Source organism: Balaenoptera acutorostrata, chromosome 1 (genome assembly GCF_949987535.1).
Source record: "Balaenoptera acutorostrata chromosome 1, mBalAcu1.1, whole genome shotgun sequence".
NCBI lineage: Eukaryota > Metazoa > Chordata > Mammalia > Artiodactyla > Balaenopteridae > Balaenoptera > Balaenoptera acutorostrata.
Genome location: NC_080064.1, coordinates 46,500,550 through 46,524,684, shown reverse-complemented (window position 1 = coordinate 46,524,684; position 24,135 = coordinate 46,500,550). Strand labels below are relative to the sequence as shown.

The window sequence follows — 24,135 nt, the reverse complement described above, 5'->3', positions numbered from 1 at the left end:
GGTTGGGAATCTGCCTGCCCATGCAGGGGACACGGGTTCGAGCCCTGGTCTGGGAAGATCCCACATGCCGCGGAGCAACTAGGCCCGTGAGCCACAACTACTGAGCCTGCGCGTCTGGAGCCTGTGCTCCGCAACAAGAGAGGCCGCGACAGTGAGAGGCCCGCGCACCGCGATGAAGAGTGGCCCCAGCTCGCCGCAACTAGAGGAAGCCCTCACATAGAAAAAACGAAGACCCAACACAGCCAAAAATAAATAAATTAATTAATTAATTTTAAAAAATCTACACTTCCTAAAATTTCATAAGAAGTAACTGTCTCTCTACAGGATTGCGGTGGAATGTAAATGACACTGGATTTAATCTTTTGCTGGTAACAGTCACGCTCCTCTAGACTGGCTGCTCCTTGAGGGCTGGGCCGTCTGCTTTGCTCACCACCCTGTCCCAGGGCCTGCAACGCTGCCTGGCAGAGCGGGAACTATAAGTTTACAGAGCCGGTACCTTCCATCAGTCCTTACCCCCAGTCCTCCCCTCCCCCTCAGTACAGCGGGAGAGGTGGAAGAGTGCCAACCCTAGCCTACGCTTCTTAAGCCCTCGGGAGTTCAGAGGCAGGCAGGCCTTCACCCTTCTAGGATGTTTCCTCATCTATAAAACGGGCTCACAACTACCCGCCGCGCTGGACTGTTGCGTAACTCATATGAATTTACAGAAAGCGCCTCGAAAAATGTAAAGGTGCATCTCGTGGCCATGAGGGCATAGAGTGACACGACCTGTGGAGGTCGAGGCCAGGTTTCCGCCCTCCCTGGCCGGTACGGGCATCCTCGGCCAAGCTGCAGGGTGACGGACCCAAGGCGTGGGGCGCCCCGACCCGACCCCCGGGGAGGTAACCGAACGCGTGACCGCTTAACGCTCCTCTCGAGAAGGAGCCACCTAAGGAGGAGGGGAGGAGGTTGCGGCCGCGCCCCTCAGCGGCGGGGCGACTCCTCAATCCCCAGGGCCGGGAAACCTGGATCCCGGAGCCGCAGGGCGCCGTAGACCCCACCAGCGCCAGGGTCCCCGGCCACCCCCTCCCAGCGCGTCGGAGAGGGGAAGAGGGTGGAGCGGCCTGACTCTCGCAGCCAATAAAAGCAGCAGGTTCCTGGTCCGATCCCCGGCGCGGCTCGCCATTGGTCACCACCCGGGTCTCGGCCCACCGCACCTTTGCGACCCGAGCCAATCGCGAGGCGGCGAGGGGGTCCTCAGGCTCGCGGGGAGCCGGCCGCGGGCAGCCCCGAGCGCAGACCGGCGAGGAGCGGGTGCCGGAGACCAGGGGCGCGAGCCGGCATCCCCTCCCCCTCGCGGTGAGCCTCCGGCTCCACCATGGAGCCCGCCGTGTCGCTGGCAGTGTGCGCTCTGCTCTTCCTGCTCTGGGTCCGCGTGAAGGGGCTAGAGTTCGTGCTCATCCACCAGCGCTGGGTGTTCGTGTGCCTCTTCCTCCTGCCGCTCTCGCTCATCTTCGACATCTACTACTACGTGCGCGCCTGGGTGGTGTTCAAGCTCAGCAGCGCGCCGCGGCTGCACGAGCAGCGCGTGCGAGACATCCAGAAGCAGGTGAGCGGAGCCGGGTGGGGCGGGAGCCAGGCGTGAAGTGGTGCGCGGCGCAGGGGAGCCAGGGCTTCACGGAGGAGGTGGCGTTTGAGCGGGATTTGAACTAAACAAAAATGTAACTGGGGGGAGGGGTGCTTCCGGAGAGGAAACGGAGTAAGCAAAGGAGTAGAACAGAGCATTCATTGCTCCGACATTTATGGAGTGCCTGCTATGTGCAGAGTGCGTGCGGGGATCTGGAGAGATGGAAAGAATCATAAGATAGGGTAGGTGAGCCATGCTCAAGGAGCTCTCACCAGGCCCAGTCGATTTCAGAGGAGGAGGGGGTCTTCAGGAAGGTTCACCTGGCGCTGGAGACTGGGAAGCAGGGGGAGTGATTGGGGGAAAGTGTGAGCATAGGAGAAGAGAGGCAGAAGGTTGGAAAGTCAGTTCGGAAATAGGTTGGGGAGGGCCCTTCAGTTTGTAGTTTACGCCTTAGCAAGAAGGAGCTTTGCACCTTCTTATAACAGGACTAAAGTGAGAAGGTAGCCCCACACCAGGGTGGGGAGCCTCACAGACCCTGTGCCAGGCGCTCACTCTTGACAAGGCAGTGCCCACCTCCCAGTAACTCTGTACGTCCTCCCCTGTGTCAGCACCCACAGAACCCCTGCCCCTGCTGCCGCTCACAGCCGCGCCTCCTTCTTCATGGCCACAGCTGGCCTGGGCATCAGGCCTGGGCAGTTTCTTGGCTCCCTCTGTCCCTCCTTATGTTCCTCTCTTACTGGCGTCAGGTTGCAAAGAGCTTCTGCTGCCTGCTGCCACCCTCGCCACAGGTGTAGCAGCCTCCATGTTCTGTTTGCTGCTGGCTGGGTTCTGCCTCCAAGAGCATGAAGATGGATGCGGAGAGCCATCCCTGTGAGGGATAGACCTTGGGCCAGGTGGGAGCAGGAAACATCTGGAAGCGCTTTACTCGGGCTGCCATGGGTTGCGCTGGTCACAGTCACAGCTCCAGAGCCCAGCCTACCCTCCCTCCCAAATGCACCCTGTTGCCTAGTTCTTTCTATGTGTTCAGATTCTTGATTAACCAGCTTGTCTGCCCCATCAGAGTGTGAGCTCCTTGAAGGCAGAGACTGCTGTCTGACTCCCCTCTATCCCATGGGCCCTGGCCCAAAGCAGCGCAGTGAGTGCTTAGGAACCTAAGCTAAACCAAAGGGCTCACTAGGGACAGGAAGACAACGGGCAGGCTGGCCCGCTGCTGAGGACCTGCCCTGTGCCACACCCCATGCCATTATTTCTCATCCTCACAGCAACACTGGTAGGTCTTTTTTTTTTTTTTGACTTTTATTTGCACTTTTTTTGTGTGGCATTTATTCCCAGGCCACAAGTTTTTTTGTTGTTGTTTTATTTTGTTTAATTAATTAATTAATTTTTGGCTGCATTGAGTCTTCATTGCTGCGCGCAGGCTTTTCTCTAGTTGCGGCGTGCGGAGGCTACTCTTTGTTGCTGTGCGTGGGCTTCTCATTGTGGTGGCTTCTCTTGTTGTGGAGCACAGGCTCTAGGCGCGCGGGCTTCAATTGTTGTGGCACATGGGCTCAGTAGTTGTGGTGCGTGGGCTCAGTAGTTGTGGCTCACAGGCTCTAAAGCGCAGGCTCAGTAGTTGTGGCGCATGGGCTTAGTTGCTCCGCGGCATGTGGGATCTTCCCGGACCAGGGCTTGAACCCGTGTACCCTGCAATGGCAGGCGAATTCTTAACCACTGTGCCACCAGGGAAGTCCCGTAGGCCATAAGTTTTTATTTCTTCAGTTTCTTCTGGAATATCTTTTTCTTCCGTGCAACCTCCTCTTCTGGTTTAGTAACAATCTGCTCTTTTTCAGTAAAGATCATCTCAGTGTGGCAGGGAGAGCTCATGTATGGGTTGATCTGACCGTGAGCTCTGTTAAGGCCTGTGCCGTATCTTGGGGGCTTTATTCACTTGGATGTGCCCAATGACCAGAGAATCTGCATCTAAGCCCTTAAGTTCAGCATTACTCTCTGCATTTTTGAGCATGTGCTGTCAAAATTCAGCACTCTTTTTGGGCCACTGACCCTGCGTCCAGCCCCACTGTTCGGCCTGGGCACACCTACCAGCTCCACCATTGTAACAACGGAATGGCACACATTGCTTCTGTAAAGTGACGTCCTTCACATACTTGGTGGCTTTTCGGATATGCATACCCTTAACGGCCTGGACAGTTTCACCAGTGTTCTTAAAGTGAACACGAAAATTCGAACCTCTTGATTTGCATGATTTTGTGGGGTTTTCTGGGTCAAGTGAATACCGAATCATTTTTAGAGGTCACCTCAGGCAGCTTACCGGAAAAGGACCACCCTGGTAAGTCTTGTACCTGTTCTACAGGTGGGAGATATTGAGGTTCAAACTGTAAGTCATGTTCCCAAGATGATATAGCTAGTAAATGGGTCTGGAACTCAGGTCAGCTTGATTTCAGAGCCTGAACTGTGACATTTCTTCTTTCCCAACCCATTTCATTCCACCCTGGAGGTCTGGTTCCGTTGCCTCACACCTGGAATGTGATAATAGCTACCTGACCAGTTGCCCGTTCCCTGGGCCCTCCCCACCTCTCGTTGGCCTGCCCTTAGTCATAAGGGCAACACTCCACAGGATTGCCTCCCTGCCCGAAATCTTGGTTGGCTCTGGTCACGATCCAACCCAACCAATGTTTCAGGCGTGATGGCCTCCGCATTCAGTGTTTCAGGCTTGATGGTCTCCACATTCACTTCATGCCCCCCTTCCCATTCCAGGCTGCATGCAGCTCTCCCAATCCATCCTCCACACCTCTGATCTTGTATTAAGTCCTGGGTCTGCAGAGTCAGGCAGGGGCAAGGTCTGCCTGGTCATCCCTTTACCCCCTACTCACAGGAATCCCTTCCTCAGTAACACCTCTCTGCGCAAACACCTCTGCTTCACGTGGGACCCTGGCCTCTCCTATCGCAGAACAGTTCTTCCCCACGCCGAACTGTTTGCCTGACCAGCTTCAATCCAGCTTCTTCCAAGGACTCTTGGTTGCAAGTGAAAGAAAATCAACTCCAACTGCCTTGAGCAAAAAGGGACTTCGTTGACCCAGGTCTTGAAAAGTCCAGGAGTAAAAGTGGCTCAGACATCACTGGATCCAGGATTCGTCTCCAGCTGCCATCTCTTGGCTCTGCTTTCCTCTGAGTTGACTTTACTCTCAGGGAGGCCGTCTCCCTGTGGAGGCCCCAGCAGTTTCTGGCTTATATCCAACCAGCCTAGCAACCCAAGTGAAGTGAGAGGGCCTCTCCCAGGATCGGTCTTAACTGGCTTCACTTGGATCATAGGCCTGTCCCTGAACCAGTCACTGTGGCCAGGAGGATAGAATCAGACCTCAATCATGTGCCCACCTCCTGGGGCAGGAGGGGAATCAGCTTCACCTGGACCAAAGGAAGATGGGAGTGTTACAAGCAGATGAAGAGGACATGGTCACAGCAACAGATATCCACCTCCCTGCCCTTGCCCATCAGCAGGAAGGGAATGCTTCCTCCCATGTTCCTGATGGGCTTGTCATTTCCTGGGCCCTTTCTTCTCTGTGTTTTGTGCTCTGGTCACTTACAGAAGAGGTTTTGCAAAAGTTCTTCCTTCCGTTGGCTTGGTGGGCCTCCCCTGCCTGTTCTCTCCCCCTGCTAGTGATACATGAGTTAACACACGCAAACGCTTGGAACAGGGCTTGGCAGCTAATAAGCCTCAGTAAATGTTAGCTGTTACTCTGTTGACTATTAATTCAAGCCCATTTATCCTTCCAGGCCTAAAGTTGGTTAGTTCTGATAGTGAATCTGGGCTCTGCCCTTCAGTGGTTGTGTGACCTTGGACAAGTTATTTTGCCTCTCATTTTCTTCGTCTGCAAAAGGAGGCAGGTCATCCCAGCTATCTGGGGTTGTTGTGAGAATTAAGTGAGACAAGATACAGCAGTGCTTGGTACAATGGTGGCAGCTAGTAAATAGTTATCATTTGTGCGGTTGTTATTACTACCATTAACGAAACCTGTCCTGAACTTTGCAGTGAGAATAAATGTTTTCAAAGTGCTTTGATCCTGTTCTCTTGCTCTTTTTTCATTCTGCTTTGTGATGTGGCTGCACTTTGGCTTTTCCCTCGGCCTCACTAGCCAGGGAGAGTCCAGAGGATAGGGCCAGTGGGTGTTTCGTCATCCCGCTCCTCCTGGTACCTGGAAGGATTCAGGGCCTCGGTAAATTCCCAGCTCCGTCTCCTGAAAGCAAGGCTGTGAGCTGCCCAGGGGATCTCTGGCAGGCCCAGCTCAGCCTCTTCTCATGTCTGCAGGTGCGGGAATGGAAGGAGCAGGGCAGCAAGACCTTCATGTGTACAGGGCGCCCTGGCTGGCTCACCGTCTCACTGCGGGTCGGGAAGTACAAGAAGACACACAAGAACATCATGATCAACCTGATGGACATCCTGGAGGTGGACACCAAGAAACAGGTGAGAGTGGCATGGTTCCCTGGCTCTGGGAGTGGGTGGGACACTGCCCCTGGTGCAGATGACTCACGGGGAGATGATTTTAGCCAAAGGCGTCTCAGAGTGGACAGCACCAAGGCCCTTGGTCATCACAGAAGGCTCTGCCCACCATTGCCATCCTCTAGAGCCTCACAGCTTTGGAAGAGAATGGTCATAGCCCCATCTCACAGGTGGGCAAAATGAGAGCTCAAGGGGATTCTTTGATTATCTGCAATTCTACAGGAAGACAGGGATGGGGAAATCATGGGCAAAAATGAGAGACAAAAATGAACCTATTTACCTCTTACCAGTAAGGAAGTGTGCTGGTAAAAATTGGGCTGTGGAGGTGGCTCAGAGGGTAGGCCTCGTTCCAAGCTTTCTGGGGCCCACTTGTTAATAGCCTTAGATGTGTGCATACTCTTTGGCCTATCTAGTATTTCTACTTCTTGAAACCAGGCTCAAGAAAAAGGGAAATAAACTTAAATCAAAAACAACTCAGAGAGAGAGATTGTATCACAGCTTTGTTTTTAATCAAAGACAGCACGATATCGAATAGTAGTGAGTTGTTAAATATGGTATATCCACGTGATGGCATTTTGTTGTGACACCTTGGCCAAGTTGCTTTATTTCCCTGTGCCTTTTTTTCCTTAACAGCTTTCTTGACATATACTTGACATACAATAAACTGCACGTAAAATGTACAATTGATAATAAATTTTGACATATGTATGCACCTGTGAAACCATTACTACAATCAAGACAATGAACCATCACCCCAAAAGTTTCTTCATGCCACTTTGTAATCCCTTCCTCAGGTTCCTCCCTGCCTCTTTTCCCCACATCCCTAAGCAAATAATGACCTGCTTTGCATCACTATAGATTGGTTTGTATTTAGAGTTTTATATAAATAGAATTATGCATTATGTACTCTCTTTTATTTTGTCTGGCTTCTTTCACTCAGCATAATTATTCTGAGATTCATCCATGTTGAAGCATGTATCAGAAGTACATTCTGTTTTTAATATATATTTTATATATATCTATATCACAGTTTGTTTATTCTTTCACTTATTGATGGATATTTGGGTTATTTCCAGTTTGGGGCTATTACAAGTAAAGTGGCAAGGAGCATTTGTATATAGTCATTGGGTGGACATATGCTCTTTCTTCTTTTGGATAAATACCCGGCAGTGGAATAGCTGGGTCATATGGTAGGTGTATGGTTAACTTTTTAAGAAACTGCCAAATTATTTTCCGAGGTAGTTGTAGCATTTACATTCCCGCAAGTATTCCAGTTGTTCCATATCATCGTAAACTTGGTATGGTTAGTCTTAATTTTAACCCTTCAGTTGGTGTATAGTAGGTATCTCAGTGTGGTTTGTGGTTTTAACTTGCATTTTCCTAATGACTAATGAATGATACTGGGCATCTTTTCACGTGCATATTTGCCCTTTGTATATCTTTGGTGAAGTACTTGTTCAAGTCTTTTCCTAAAAATTTTTAATTGGGTTGTTTGTTTTCTTACTAGAAACAAGACCATCATATATACAATTTGTAAATATTTTCTCCCAGGCTTTGGCTTGTTTTTTGAAAACCAGAAATTTTTAATTTTGATTAAGTCGGATTTAGTAATTTCTTTTTTTTTTTTTTTTTTTAAATGGCTTATGAGAGGTTTTTTTTTTTTTTTAATTTATTTATTTATTTATTTTTATTTTTGGCTGTGTTGGGTCTTCGTTTCTGTGCAAGGGCTTTCTCTAGTTGTGGCGAGCGGGGGCCACTCTTCATCGTGTAGTAATTTCTTTTATAGCTTGTGCTTTTGACATTTTATTTAAGAAATCTTGCTCTACTCCATGTCACAAAGGTTTTCTCTTCTGTTTTCTTCCAGCAGTATTATATTTTTTAGGGTTTACATTTAGAACTATGATCCATTTTGAGTTAATTTTTGCATATGATGCGAGATATGGGTCCAAAAAAATTTTTTTTGCACGTGGATTTCCAGTTGTCCCAGCCTCTTTTGTTGAAAAGACAATCCTTTCTCTACTGAATTGCCTTTGCACCTTTGTTGAAATCAGTTGTCCATATACACAGGTCTGTTTCTGGACTCTGCTGTTCTATTGATCTATTCGCCCATCTATATGCCAAGAACACACTGTCTTGATTACTGTAGCTTTATAATAATAAGTCTAAAAGAATGAGTTTAGAAGTATTCCTTTCTTTTCACTTTTCTGAAGGAATTTCTATTATTTCTTTAATAATTAGTGGAATTAACCAGTGAAGCCATCTGGGCCTGGAGTTCTGTTTGTGAGCAAGTTTTTAACTACAAGTTAATTTTTTTTAATAGATATAGGGCTCCTCAATTTATTTGTTTCTTCTCAGTGAGCTTTGGCAGTTTGTGTCTCTGAAGGTATTTGTCCATTTCACTAAGTTAGTTGTATAATTGATTGACATAAAGTTATTCATAATATTCCCTTACTGTCCTGTGAACATCTGTAGAATCTATAGTGATGCTGGTCATTTTGTGTCTGCTTTCTTTTCTTCCTGAGCAGTCTGGCTAGAGGTTAATCAGTTTTACTATCTCAGAGAACTAGCTTTTGGTTTCATTGATTGTTCTCTCTTTTTGTTTGTTTGTTTTCTATTTCATTGACTTCTACTTTGATCTTTGTTAATTTCTTTCTTTTGCTGACTTTGGGTTTAATTTTACTCTTCTTTGTCTAGTTTTTTAAGGTGACAGCTGAGGCCATTGACTTAGACCTTTCTTTTTTTTTTTTAATATAGCTGTTTAGTGCTATAAATTTCCACCTAAGCACGGTTTTAGAGCCATCCCCAAATCTGTTTATCCATTCTATATAGTATAATTGTTTGCATCTGCTAATCCCAAACTCCCCATCCATTCCCCCCGCCCACCCCCTTGGCAACCACAAGTCTGTTCTCTATATCTGTGAGTCTTTCTGTTTCGTAGATAAGTACATTTGTGTCATTTTTTTTGTTGACGTATAGTTGATTTTCAATGTTGTGTTAATTTCTGCTGTACAGCAAAGTGATTCAGTTATACATATATGTATTCTTTTTCATATTCTTTTCCATTATGGTTTATCACAGGATATTGACTATAGTTCCCTGTGCTATACAGTAGGACTTGTTGTTTATCCATCCTATGTATAATAGTTTGCATCTGCTAATCCCAAACTCCCAATCTTTCCCTCCCCCACCCCACCTCCCCCTTGGCAACCACAAGTCTGTTCTTTTTTTTTTTTTTTTAAATTATTATTTATTTATTTGGCTGTGTTGGGTCTTCGTTTCTGTGCGAGGGCTTTCTCTAACTGCGGCAAGCGGAGGCCACTCTTCATTGCGGTGTGCGGGCCTCTCACCATCGTGGCCTCTCCCGTTGCGGAGCACAGGCTCCAGACGCGCAGGCTCAGCAGCCGTGGCTCACGGGCCCAGCTGCTCCACGGCACGTGGGATCCTCCCAGACCAGGGCTCGAACCCGCCCCCCCTGCACTAGCAGGCAGACTCCCAACCACCGCGCCACCAGGGAAGCCCCACAAGTCTGTTCTTTATGTTTGTGAATCTGTTTGTTTAGTAGACATGTTCATTTGTGTCATAGTTTAGATTCCACATATAAATGATATCATATGGTATTTGTCTTTCTCTCTCTGACTTACTTCGCTTAGTATGATAATCTCTAGGTCCATCCATGTTGCTGCAAATGGCATTATTTCATTCTTTTTTATGGCTGAGTAATATTGCAATGTATATATATACCACATCTTCTTTATCCATTCATCGTCAGTGGATATTTAGGTTGTTTCTATGTCTTGGCTATTGTAAATAGTGCTGCTATGAACATAGGGGTGCATGTATCTGTGAAATGACCTTTTCTATTACTAGTTATATTCTCTGCCCAGAAATCTACTTTGTCTGATATTAATGAAGCCACTCCAGCATTTTTTGACTGAGTGGTGACATGGTGTATCTTTTGCCATCATTTTCCTTTTAATCTGTTTGTATCTTTCTAGTTAAAGTGTTTCTTATAGGCAGCATATAATTAGGTCTTGCTTTTTTATCCAATCTGACAATTTCTGCCTTTTAATTCAGTTTTAAGACCATTTACATTTAATGTTATTATTGACACAGTTTGGTTTAAATTTGTTGCCTTACTCTTTGTTTTCTATTTGTCTCATTTGTTCTTTGTTCCTTTTTTCTTTTTTTCTGTCTGCTTTTGGATTACTGAATAATTTTTATGATTCTGTCTTAGCTCTTTTGTTGACTTACTAGCTATAAGCCTTTGTTTTGTTATTTTAGCAGTTGTTTTAGGATTTATGGTATACACTTTCCTTGTCACACTCTACCTTCAAGTGATGGTATCCCATTTCATATACAGTATAAGAATCTTAGAATAATATGCTTCCATTTCTCTTCTTTCCACCTTTGTGCTATTGCTGTCATCCTTTTACTTTTATATATGTTATAAACCCCACACTACATTATTGTTGTTATTAATAGTTATCTTTTAAAGAAATTTAAATAATAAGAAAAATCTTATATACTTACCCATATAGTTACCATTTCTTCATTCCATTTTGTAGATTTGTATTTCCATCTGTTTCATTTTCCTTCTGCCTGAAGAACCTCCTTTGACATTTCTTATATGGTGATTTTTCTGGTGATGAATCTTTCAGCTGTTGTATGTCTGAAATAATTTATTTTGTCTTCATTTCTTTTCCAACTTGTGTTGTGGTAAGATACATGTAACAATTACCATCTTAACCACTTTTAAGTGTGCAGTTCAGTGGTATTAAATATACGCACCTTGTCATTCATCCATCACCACCACCCGTCCCCATAACTCTTTTCTTGTAAAACTGAAACTCTATATCCATTAAACAATAACTCCCCATTCTTCCCTCCCCCTAGACCCTGGCAACCATATTCTACTATCTGTTTCTATGATTTTAACCACTCTAAGTAACTCAGGTAAATGGAATCATACAGTATTTGTCTTTTTGTGACTGGCTTATTTCACTTAGCATAATGTCTTCAAGATTCATCCATGCTGTAGCATATTGCAGAATTTTCTTCCTTTTTAATGCTGAATAATATTCCATTGTATGTATATACCACATTTTGCTTATCCACTCATTCATCCATGGACACTTGGGCTGCTTCTATGTTTTAGCCATTGTGAATAATGCTGCTATGAACATGGGTGTACACATAGCATTTCAAGATGCTGCTTTCAGTTATTTTGGGTATATACCCAGAATTGGAATTGCTGGATCACATGGTAGTTCTATTTTGAATTTTTTGAGGAACAGCCATACTGTTTTGCATAGTGGCTGCACCATTTTAACATCCCCACCAACAGTGCACAAGGGTTTTAATTTTTCCAAATCCTCACCAACACTGGTTATTTTCTGTTTTTGTTTTGTTTTTAATAATAGCCATCCTAATGGGTATGAGGTTGCCTTCATTTTTGAAAGATATTTTCAGTGGGCATGGAACTCCAGGTTGACAGTTTTTTTCCTTCAGTACTTTAAAGATGCTCCAGTGTCGTCTTTTTTTTTTTTTAATAAATTTATTTATTTATTTATTTTATTTTTGGCTGCGTTGAGTCTTTGTTGCTGCGTGCGGGCTTTCTCTAGTTGCGAGCAGGGGCTACTCTTCGTTGCAGTGCCAGGGCTTCTCATTGTGGTGGCTTCTCTTGTTGCAGAGCACAGGCTCTAGGCGCGCGGGCTTCAGTAGTTGTGGCACACAGGCTCAGTAGTTGTGGCACACGGACTTAGTTGCTCTGTGGCATGTGGGATCTTCCCGGACCAGGGCGTGAACCCGTGTCCCCTGCGTTGCCAGGCAGATTCTCAACCACTGCGTCACCAGGGAAGCCCTCCAGTGTCTTCTTGCTTGCGTTATTTCTAACAAGTAATCTCTCATCCTTATCTTTGTTCCTCTGTATGTAACTTATCTTTTTCCTCTGGCTGCTTTTAAGATCTTATCTTTATAACTAGCTTTGAGCAATTATTACAATGTGCTGTGGTATAGTTTTCTTCATAATTCTTGTGCTCGGGAGTTACATAATTTTTCATCAAATTTGAAATTTTGGGGGTCATTATTTCTTCAAATATTTTTCTTTCCCTTACTCTCTCTCCTTTGAGGACTGCTATTACACATATGTTGGGCCACTTGAAGTAGTTCCACAGCTCAGCTCACTGATATGCTGTTCATTAAAGGTTTTTTTCCTCTGTGTGTTTCATCTTGGATAGTTTCTGTTGCTGTGTATTTAAATTCATCACTCTTCTTCTGCAGTGTCTAATTTGCTGTCAGTTCCAACCAGTGTATTTTTCATCTCTAACATTGTGGTTTTCATTTCTAGAAGTTTGATTTGGATCCTTTTACTGCCTTTTAAATGTCTGTACTTAACTTTCTGAACATAGAGAATACAGTATTAATAATTATTTTAATGTCCTTGTTTGCTGATTTTAATATCTGTGTCAATTCTGGGTCTGTTTTATCAAAACAGATTGATTGATTATTCTCCTCATTACGGGTTGAATCTTCCTGCCTCTTTGCATGCCTGGTGAACTTTGATTGGATTCTAGGCATCATGAATTTTACCTTGTGTGGGGTGCTGGATACTTTTGTATCCCTGTAAACCTTAGTGAGCTTCGTTCTAAGATAGAGCCGAGTTACTGAGAAACAGTTTGATCCTGTTTTGTATTGATTTTTCAGGTGGGGCTGGAGCAGCATGTAATCTAGGGGCAATTATTCCCCGCTGCTCAGGCAATAATATTCTGAGTACTCTACCCAGTGCCCTGGGAGTCATGAAGTTTTCCAGTCTGGCTTGTGGGAACAGATACTATTTCCTGCCCTGTGTGAGCCCCTGGCACTGTTACCTGCCAGGCTCTTCCCCTGGCCTCAGCCTCTGGTAGTTTCGTCCTGTGTTTGCACCAATCAGTACTCAGTTGAATACTCAACGGGCACTCTTTGCAGTACTTCAGAGTTTTCTCTCTGCAGTTCTCTCCTCTCCAGTACTCTGTCCTGCAGACTCTATTCACCTTGGTCTTCTAGGGCCCTCGACTCAGAGTCCACTGGGCTCTCCCTTCCTGCACCGCCTAGCTCCAGGCAGTTAGCTGGGGCATTCATAGAGCTCACCCTGTTTGTTTGCTGTCAGCAATCATTAACTTCGCTGCCTGATGTTTACTGTGTTGAAAACTCCTGTTTCATATATTTTGTCCTTTTTTTTCTCCAGGCAGCAGGTTAAACTGGTTCTTTTCGCTCCATCTTGACTGAAAGCAGAAGTCCTCCTGATGGTGTATTCGTGTGTCCATTAAAAATCATGGTTTTTTTTTAAGTGTAAACTTTTTTTTTTTTATTATGTGTAACGTAGGCAAAATTATTTAAGTCAATAAATTTTTAAGGATTTCCTTCTACTGCCGGTCACCTTAGTTCCTCCAATGTTTGGGTCATAATCTTCAAGATAGCCCTTTCAAAAATAATTTTTACTCAATACACAGTTGTCTTGTCAGTCAGTCCACAATTCTTTTAGTTGGGCTTCTTTGATCTACAATGGAATATGGACACACTACAAAATTCCCCACCTGTAATCTTTGGGATCCAATTTCCCCAAGCAGTTTACTTTAGGACCGTGTTTAGGGTCAGAGGGGATGAATCTTCCTGGTTCTGAATTTTACACAACCTAGAAAAGGAGAAGCATTAGTTCCTATTGAAGATTATGTCAAACTGAACAGTATGAGAAACTATAGGAATACTGTATCGGTAGAAATACCAGGTGTAACATGCACAAAGCCAAGAAAACCAATGATGCCAGATACTGAATTAATATTGCCCTGTCCTTTGAACAAAAATCATGTTTTCCAGGAGCATTTAATGACAAGGGATCGTGTCACAGTATAGCATTAAATTTTTTTTAAAAAGTCTGTGTTATGTGTGTTTGTATTTGCATGTGTGTCTGTGTGTGTTGTATTAAAACATAAAAATAGCAATATAGATATGCATGGGAAAAGACTGAAAGGAGATATACTCCAGTATTAACATTGATAACTTGGAAGAACTAGGATTAATGCTTTTTGTCTTCTTTGTATATACTGTTTCTTCCAAATAAATGAGTGTTTCTTCTTCTAGAAGAAAAATAAACTAAGTATTAAGTATAAAGGTATTTGAAAGAACAAGATTAAACACAATCTAACCCAGCACCAGAAACCCCATTCACTGTAACTAAAGGTGGTGGAATGCTCTGGAAAGAGGCTGTAAAGCCCATATAGGAATCCCCATGTTGATTGTTTGGGAAGGTCTGGGATAACACCTTCTGCAGACAGAAGCCCCCATTAGGCCTGGCAGCCTCCTTGTGACCCAGGGTCTCTCTTCTGTGTCAACAGATTGTCCGCGTGGAGCCCTTGGTGACCATGGGTCAGGTGACTGCCCTGCTGACCTCCATTGGCTGGACTCTGCCTGTGTTGCCCGAGTTGGATGACCTCACAGTGGGTGAGAACTCAGTCCTAGCGTCAGAGCTGAGGAACCTCGGCCCACCTTCCATCAGGTTCAGGAGTCACCACTGTCCCATCTGTGACGGATGTCACCCTGTCTCTGCTCGTCCAGCACCAAAGACAGAGCACTCACTGCCTGTCAGTCCATGTCTGAACAGCTTACGTTATCAGAATGCACTTTTCAGTCGCTGGTTGGAACCTGCTTCCCTGTGATTTGCAGCCATTGTTCCAGTTCTGCCCCTTGGAACACACAGAATAAGTCTAGTCTCTCCTTCCATAGGATTCAAGGTTCCAGAGCCTTTTCTTCTCCAGGGGAAACACTTTCAGGTCCTTTAACTGTTCCCAAGGGACACGGCTTCCCCCACCCAACCAACCCTCCTTTCATCAATGTCCCTGTTGAAATGAATGTGCACAGGTTTCTAGGTTGGGTCTGGCCAGAGGTGATTGTGCAAGCGCCCTTGATGGGGTCTCCCACCCGTCTTCCACCTCTAAGCAAGCCCTCACGCCCACATCTTAGGCCCTCCTTCTCTCTCCTGCTCTCTCCATCCACAGAGATGGGAAATCTCCCCTAAGATCTGCCAGCCCTGTCATGCCTCCTTCATGCTGTGAGTTTCCCCAGCTCCAGCAAGGTGTCCTTTTCCCAGCTCTCCCTGACCCCCTTCCAGCTCTGCCTGGCTAATGCACATGTCTCTGCAGGGGGATTGATCATGGGCACTGGCATCGAGTCTTCATCCCACAAGTATGGCCTATTCCAGCACATCTGCACTGCCTACGAGCTGGTCCTGGCCGATGGCAGCTTTGTGCACTGCACACCGGTGAGTTCAGAGGTGGGGGATGCCCCCACCAGCCTGCTCTGGGCATTAAGGACCCCTGGGAGGCGGCTCCCCTGGGGGTGCTTCGTTTCAAATACACCTGTCCAGTCTGGGTCTGTATCCATAATAATAACAGATTTATGTAGCCCCTCATATGTGCTCAGATACTGTTGTAAACGCTGCCTCATGTATATTAAGGCATTTAATCGTTAAACAACTTTATGAGGTTGGTACTATTATTAGACACATTTTACAGATAGGAAACTAAAGCACAGAGAGGTTAATAAACTTGCCCAAGATCACACAGCTAGTAAATCCCACACGGCTGGGATTCAAACCCAGCTTATCGGGCTCCCAAGTCAATGCCCTTAGCAATTCATGTCACTATACTGTCTTGAAGTCAGGCCCAAGCATCAACATTCTATGCCAGTGGTGAGGCGTAACCAACAGTAATAAGAGGGGCTGTTTTGGAGAAATAAAAGGCAATTCCACGGCCCAAAGTAGGATGCAGACAGTTAAGGAGCAGGACAGGATTGAAACTTTAGATAAACTCGGATCTCTCTGAGCATATCTAAGGAGCCCCTGGGATGGGAGGAACAGTGTGATCCTTTAGAAGTGAATGTTCCTGAGAGCCACCAGAGTTGTTGGCCTCACAGAGTCCAGGGCAGGACTCCAGGCTTGAGAGCTCTGGTCTGGACAAGATAGACCTCTTTCAGGATTCACACCAGTTCAGCACGTTTCCTGAAACGCTCTCTGGGCCCTGCCTTCTAACCTGTTTATTATGAGCAGAGAAAGGAGACAGGCATTCATGAATTACTTCCCTTCTCTGAGGTCCAGTTTCCTCATCTGGCAAGTGCGTTGTCAGGAGGAGAAAGTAGATGCCGTATGTCAAGCTCCTAGCACAAAGCCGGGTGTGCAGCGGACACCTGGTTATTACTGCTGTGAGCTGACAGTGTGATCAGGCGGTGGCCCAGATGGGCATCGGGTGGCCCACGTCTGCTGTTCCAGAGACTTCTGCCAGCCTGCTGCAGAGCTCCCCTGCTCCAGCACGGCCCTCACCCCACCACCTCGCTGCACCCACCACACCAGAACCAAGGGCGTTCAGCGTGAGCAGAGACCACGCGGGGCTGTCCTCTCCGTAAAGCCTGGACAAGGCTAGACTTCTTCACAAGGAACTTTATTAGAATCAAAGAAGCTGCCTTAGAATGGCCAGATGAAAAGTTGTTTGTCTCCAAGACAAATACCAAAACAAGAAAATCATGAGGTTAGAAGGAGGATCGCTGGATCAGGTGTCAGGCAGCCTTGCCTGAGGCCTACATCGCTGCACTGACTTGGGGGGAAGCCTTGGGTGAGCCATTGTCACCTCTTGGAGCCTCACTCTCCTTACCCATTCAAGCAGGAATGCTAATGCTCTCCCTGGACTGTGGGTGGGGGAGGGGGGAGTTCACAGCTAATGGAATGGGAAAGGCTTTGTAAGTTTCAGTAATGGCCCATTTTAATGTCCCCTGGCTACCTTGACCCTCATTAAGGGTTCATCTCTCTCTAGCCTGGCCTGGGCCCCCTGGCCCTTGGTCCCTCATTTTAGGACTCTGGGCAGAGCTGGTCCTGGCCTCTTCCTGGGTAGCCTGTGGTCCAGGGGCTGTGCCCAGGTAGAGGAGAGAGGATGCACTCTCCCTAAGCATCCCTGATCCAGAGGGCAGTGTAAGGTCAAATGTCATGCTGAAGCTGCATGGGGAGGACTGAGGCCCAGAAAGTGCAGTTGCGAGGTCCCTGTTCAGGTTGACACAGATAGTGCCAGGACAGGGATTTAGCCCAGGCCCTGGGTCCTCTGCGCCCCGCTGATGACTCGCTGCAGCACGGGGTTTGAGGGTCAAACATTCAGCATGTGTCCACTCCGCCTCACAGTTGGAAAACTCAGACCTGTTCTACGCTGTGCCCTGGTCCTGCGGGACCCTGGGCTTCCTGGTGGCCGCCGAAATCCGCATCATCCCCGCCAAGAAGTACATCAAGCTGCGGTTTGAGCCGGTGTGCGGCCTGGAGGCCATCTGTGACAAGTTCACCCGTGAGTCCCAGCGGCAGGAGAACCACTTCGTGGAAGGGCTGCTCTACTCCCTGGAGGAGGCCGTAATCATGACGGGGGTCATGACGGATGAGGCAGAGCCTGGCAAGGTAGGCCCGGAGGAGGAGGGCCTGGATGGGCTGGGATGGAGCCTGATTCCCCACCCTGACCCTGGCAGCCACCCTCTTTGAGGCTGCGACCTGGGTCAGCCCACCTGGGCAGCAGGATCTATAGTCGGCCGTCTTAGGCTGTGACCAAAGTATCCATTTACTCTGCCCCTACTATCTGCCAGGTATGTGTGTGTCTCTTGATAGGCGTAATCTTTGATCCTCACAGTAACCCCATTTTATAGATGAAGAAACCAAGGCTCCAAGAGGCCATGTAAACTTCCACAAGATGACAAAGCCAAGATTTGAGTAATTGATTTGATGCCTTAGAATCCAGATTCACACCCCTTCAGCGTACACTGTGTAATTTATAATAGCCATGCTTTCTCCATTGAGAAAGGATTTGTGCTTATTATGAGAGACTTGGAAAGTGTACAGAAGTAAAAGAAAAGAAAAGACTCCACCTATAAATATGACCCAATCCAGCTCTTGCTAATGTGTTTGATAGATTTATTTCCTCTCTTTTCGATGCACAGATTTTTTTAAAGCTTTTACAAAAGTAGTATAACAGTGTTGAAATATATAAAGAAAAAGTTAAAGTGCATCTCTTCACCCAAGCATGCTCCCAGGGTAACCACTTGTAACACTGCACTCTTCAAGGCCTGTGCCTGTGCATGCCCATGTGCGCGTGTGTACATGCCCGTGCCCTCGTTTTATCCCATGCTTTCTGTTGTTGCCTGTAATTAGCCTAACTCATTGCTTCCTGATGAGCATTTATTTTGCTTAAAATGTTTTGCTCTTACAAATAAGATTGCATTGAAGATTCTCTTGCATCTATCCTTGGCCTCTTGTACGTGCATTTCTGTAGGATTGAGTCCAAAAAAAGGAATTCCTGACGTAGGGGTTTGAACATATTAAATATTGATAGATATGACCAGTGACCTGCCAGAAATGTGTGCTTCTGTCCACTTCCAGCGACGCAGTGGTGTGTGAGAATACCTTTCCCCCACGTTCTTGCCAGTGCTGGATAGCATCACTCTTTCATTTTTGCCAATCTGATAGGGTTAAAAATAGTAGCTCGTTTTATTTTGCAGTTCTCAGGTACTTTCAAGGTTACCATCTCTTTGCACAGTGTTTCGGTTTGTCTTCAGCTGTGAACACCAGTTCAAATTTGTAGTTTCTGGTTTAGTGCGATAAGCATTTCTGCATGTCGTTACATTGCCTTCATATTTAACAACAGCAGAAACATTGCGGTGAGCAAATGCCCTATCATCTACTAAACCACTGCCCCATAGTTGGAAATTAAAGTTGCATCCAGTTTTTCATTATTTTAATTAATGTAGCAGTGGACATCTTTTGTCTATAATTTGAATAATACCTTCAAGTAGAATTAGTACAACAAAGGATAGGCACTTTAAAGGCTCTTGATCTATCCCTATATACTTAAAGCATTTTAAAATCAAAAAGGACTCAAAAATCATCTGATACAATTCCCTCTCCAAATAAGGAACAGAGGCCCAGAAGGGGAAAGAGGCTCCTCTGAGGACCCACAGCAAGCATGAGGCAGATTTAAGTTTGGGTCTCTGACTCCTGGTTGGGTATTTGTTCCCCGCCGTACCAGCTTCTAGAATTTGGCATCATCTGCAAACTTTGATGGAGCACCATTCTTTTTTTTAAAATTAATTTATTTATTTATTTATTTTTGTCTGTGTTGGGTCTTCATTTCTGTGCGAGGGCTTTCTCTAGTTGCGGCAAGCGGGGGCCACTCTTCATCGCGGTGCGCGGGCCTCTCGCTATTGTGGCCTCTCTTGTTGCGGAGTACAGGCTCCAGACGCGCAGGCTCAGTGGTTGTGGCTCACAGGCCTAGTTGCTCTGCGGCATGTGGGATCTTCCCAGACCAGGGCTCGAACCCGTGTCCCCTGCATTAGCAGGCAGATTCTCAACCACTGCGCCACCAGGGAAGCCCAGAGCACCATTCTTTATGGGACACTAGTGAGCACTGGAGGATGAGGATCCTGGAGCAGGAGTGGGACTTCAGACACTGAGCCCAAATGTTCTGGTGTCCCCGGGCCCTGGCTCTGCCTGAGCTCATGTCGGGCCAAAGCCCAGGCAGTGTGTCACTCTGAACCTAGTCACCTGGCAAGGAGGTCTCGTCCAGAGGTTTTCCACCTTGTCTGAGATGTTCCTCTGGAAGCTGCCAGTGGTGATAAGCTAAGGGCGGGGACCAAGGGGTATCACCACCCACTTTGTACTGAAAGTCATCTCTTTGATGTATTAGATGCCACCTAAGGTTGCAGTTGGGCAAAAGGGATTGTACAGCTTTTAAATTGTTTGAACACTCTGACCAGTTCCCTTATTTCCCAGGAAGACCAAGGTTTTCCCCAGAGGCTTGCCTGGTTATCAGTGGCAGAGGGGCCCCGGGCCTCGGGCCACAGACTTTTGCAAAGTGTTCCCATGATGCCGGATGAGAACGGGGCCTGGGGCCGGGGGAGAGTGGTGGGTGCCAGAGGCATGCGCGTGTTTCATCGGAGGAGCGTTTCTCCCAAACATGCCTGTTCGGCAGGCTGCTCAGGAGTTCGTCCCTGCGTGCCCAGGCACTGTCCACTGGGAGAAGGCAGCCACCCCCGTTTTACAGGGGAGCCCAGAGAGAGCAAGTGGCTTGTTATCTAAGTGCTTGGGCTGGAACTGCAACTCCTGCCGCCTCTTGGCTGCCACGGCGTGCCATCCAGGTTCTTTATCACGTCCCAGGCTTCTCGGGCACAAAGAGTTCCCGACGAGTCCACGAACACCAGGAGTGCCTGTATCCAGGTACCCCGAGTCTCGGGTTCATCACGCAGCTGGTGACTGCTGGTGTGTGACCAGGTCCACCTGGGGCTAGAGCAAGTTGCTCTCTTCCTGTGGGGTCTGACTCCCCTTTGCATCCGCAGGTGGAGGCCAGCCTGTGGTGACTTCTGCCCTGCCCCACACTATCCACACTCTAACTGCCTTGGACAAGCAGGCTCCTTAGCCCGTTTCCTGGTACTTCGTGGCCTGGTTTCCCCACTGCAGAGTGGCCTGCACACAGTGGTGACCCCCAGATGGGCTGCAAGTGTTGGCTGCCAGAGGTGGAGGGCAGAGGTTGCCTGGCTCCAGGGTAGAGGGGGCTGCCGAGGGGCTGGGGGCAGTGAGAGGGCCGGGAACTGAACATTGTGCCCCTGCTGTGGGCAGGCCCTGTGCCTGGCACTTTTTGCATTATCTCTTTTAGTCTCTCTAACCATTTTACCTGTACTGAAAATGAGGCTCAGAGAGGCTAAGTAACCTGCCAGGATCGGCCTAGTAAAAGTGGAGACAGCAAATCAGTAAACAGTAGGCACACGGCAGTCCCATTTATATAAATCTGTGTGTGTGTGAAAATAAAACCTAATGAATACACATCAGTTTTTAGTAGTTCCCTCTGGAGGGTGAGACTGCAGGGGCATCTCTCAGGTTACACATTACTGCAGTGTCTCAAGTTTTCACAAGGGGCGTACGTTGCTTTTAGAATCAGGAAAAAAAATTAATAGTTGTTTTTTTTTTTTTTATAATGCCCACATTCCAGAACCCACCATTCAAGGTTCTCTGCCATCCGCCTTGGCCTTCTTTTGCAACATGGAATGTGCTTGAGTCCTTGCCTTGTCTCTTGCGAGCCTTGTGACCTCGGGTGGTCCCTTCAACCTTGATGATTCTTTCTCCTGGTTAGTGAAACAGGGACAGCCCTGCTGTGCAGGGTCGTGGAGGAGATAAAGAAGGAATGTATGCGAGGTCATGGAAGAGGTAATGAATGTATGCAAAGTCATGGAGGGGGCAAAGAGTGAATACGTCGGGTACTGGTGCTGCCTCCCTGGAGTGTGGGCACTTAGCCCGTGCTGTGATTATTCTCCAGCCACCCTGGGCTTGCTTGCTTCTTGCCTCTGCTCCTGTCTTTCCCTCCCGGATGGTCCCCTGGCAACATTCTACCTCTCCTACGTGACCTCCACTGGGTGGGTGTGATCTCACCTGCCCCATAAAACTCGGGTGTCTCTCCCACCCCAAAGAAGCTGGTATGACATGGGCCCGAGTGTCTGCAGTGTGTGTGTATGTAATTTCTAATAGGCACAAAGATCTCCCACAAAGTATTTATTTTTATTGCCATCTTACATGTGAAGAAACAAGCTCAGAGTGTCCTGCGCCAGGTCACACAGCTAGTGGGTGACTGGGCCAGGGTCTGGCCTCAGCCGCCCAACCTGAAGCCCATGACCCTTTCGGGTTGCTGCCCTGCCTGTCTCCAAAAGCATCGGCCCACAGTTCCTTTCATGGGTGAGGAAGCTGAGGCTCAGAGAAGCTAAGTCATCGCGGGGCACACAGTAGGTAGAGTCCTGAACCATTTAGGGCTGAAGAAGACACCAGCTAAATACATGATTTAGGCTTGGAGACCACGGGGCCCAGTGCCAGGGAAGACTGTGGCTTTACTGTGAGCTTCCTCCGCTGATGGGGGCTGCCTGGGGGGAGCGCTGTGGCCAGAGGATGTGGAGCTTGGTCCAGGGCAGCAGGGAAAGCACCGTGGTCAGTTGGTGCTGTCGGCTGTGGGACCCCGTGGGGAGGGTGACCCGCGCTCAGTGTTCGTGCCGACACTGGCCTCGTGGGAGGGAGGTGGGGAGGAGCACACCTGTTTGGAGCACTGCACCGTGGCCGACGGCGACAGACGTCGGCACTTCAGTTCTCTCACCGAGAAGGAGTAGCAGGCTGAGCTCTCGAGACTGTCAGGAGTTTGCTCTTGGGCCCTGGGCTCACCACTTAACCTCTGTGAGCTCCTGCTCTCTCTGCTAGAGATTGCCGGCTGTGCTTATTAACCTCACCCGGCTTTCAAGAGCCTCCAAGGCAATAATAGACATGAAAGAGCTCTGGAGAGGCCAGGAGTGCCGAACAGAAGCTGGGTATCACTGTTACGCCCCGATGGCATTGGGGCTTGTCTGTGGCCTGACACAGTGCCCTCTGTCATTGCAGCTGAATAGCATTGGCAACTACTACAAGCCGTGGTTCTTCAAGCACGTGGAGAACTACCTGAAGACAAACCGCGAGGGCCTGGAGTACATCCCCTTGAGACACTACTACCACCGCCACACGCGCAGCATCTTCTGGGAGCTCCAGGTGAGGCTAGGATTTCCTGGTAGTCCTGGCTCCTGGCCGGGCTGGCAACCAGGATGGTTTCCCCTCCCTTGGGGGAAAAGAGTGGCTTTGTGCTAGGGACCAGAACAGCCTCTTACCCAGCAGCACAGTGCCTCCTTCAGGAGCAGCCACCTTCCCTTAAAGCAGCGGGCTCTCCCCACACACCTGCCTGTGCCAGAAGGCGGGGCGCGGGGCCCAGTGCTTTGGGGAACACAGACCTGTTCTGTCCTTGAGGAGCTGTATCCTAGCCAAGCAGACAGACTGCGGCCTGAGAAGAGGAAGTGGCTGGTCCTGCCCAGGGCTGGAGGTAGCTGTCAAGCGTGGCCTTGACGTGTGAGCAAGAATTTGCTGTTGTGTGATGAGCGATGGGGAGCAGTGACATTTTAAATAAGCGGTCAGGGAAGGCCTCTCAGGAGATGCCTTGTGAGCGGGACCTGAACATAGGACACGCCAGGCAGAGGAAGAGCCAGAGCACAGGTCCTCACATGGGCTGGGTGGGTAGCTTTTTATTTCTTTTATTTAATTGAAGTGAAAACATAAAATTAACCATTTTAAAGTATACAATTCAGTGGTATTTGGTGCATTCATGATGTTGTGTGTCTACTATATCTAGTTTCAAAATATTTTCATCGCCCTAAAAGGAAATCCTATACCCATTAAGCAGTTACTCCCCATTCCCTTTCCCCAGACTCTGGCAACCATCAGTCTGCATTCTGTCTCTGTGGATTTACTACCTATTCTAGACATTTTATATAAATGGAATCATACAACATGTGGCCTTTTGTGCCTGGCTTCTTTCACTAAGCCTGTTTTCAAGGTTCATCCACGCTGTAGCATGTATCAGTACATCATTCCTTTTTGTGGCTGAATAATACTCCATTGTATGGTTGGACCACAGATTGTTTTTCCACTCATCTGCTGGTGGACATTTGAGTTGTTTCCACCTACTGGCATTGTGAACAATGCTGCTGCAAACATTCATGTACTAGAATTTGTTTGAGTACTAGTTTTCAGTTTTGGAGGATACATGCCTAGGAGTGGAACTGCTGGGTCGTGTGATGATTCTGTGTATAACCTACTGAGGAACTGCCAAACGTTTTCCATGGTGGCTGAGCCATTTTACATTCTCAGCAGCAGCATGTGTAGGTTCCAATTTCTCTACATTCCCACCAGCACTTGTTGTTTTCTGGGTTTTTGCTATAGCTATCCTAGTGGGTAAGAAGTGGAATCTCACTGTGATTTTGATTTGCATTTTCCTAATGACTAACGATGTTGAGTATCCTTCCATGTGCCTGTTGGCCATTTGTATATTTCTTGGAGAAGTATCTGTTCAGATCCTTTGCCCAATTTTAATTGGGTTATTGATCTTCGTTGTTGAGTTGTAAGAGTTCTATATATATTCTGGATATTAGACCCTTA

General features: G+C 47.4%; 1 protein-coding gene, 1 non-coding gene and 1 pseudogene across 2 annotated transcripts in view; 1 reads left to right on the top strand and 2 right to left on the bottom strand.

The window, feature by feature from the left end:
* The first annotated feature begins 1,204 nt into the window (after nt 1–1,204).
* The window catches only part of DHCR24 (24-dehydrocholesterol reductase), a 34,858-nt gene continuing 11,927 nt past the window's right edge, over nt 1,205–24,135 (top strand). Inside the window, exons 1-6 of the mRNA XM_007164392.2 lie at nt 1,205–1,585; nt 5,907–6,062; nt 14,468–14,573; nt 15,272–15,390; nt 17,293–17,556; nt 22,555–22,698. Coding sequence (XP_007164454.1) covers nt 1,355–1,585; nt 5,907–6,062; nt 14,468–14,573; nt 15,272–15,390; nt 17,293–17,556; nt 22,555–22,698 — 1,020 coding nt within the window. The 5' untranslated portion in view covers nt 1,205–1,354. The remainder of the gene's footprint in view (nt 1,586–5,906; nt 6,063–14,467; nt 14,574–15,271; nt 15,391–17,292; nt 17,557–22,554; nt 22,699–24,135) is intronic.
* Nucleotides 3,344–3,884, bottom strand: LOC130709199 (60S ribosomal protein L17-like; annotated as a pseudogene).
* Nucleotides 13,838–13,964, bottom strand: LOC114236586 (small nucleolar RNA SNORA8). The gene has a single exon (XR_003622504.1). It is a non-coding gene; the product is annotated as a small nucleolar RNA SNORA8 (small nucleolar RNA).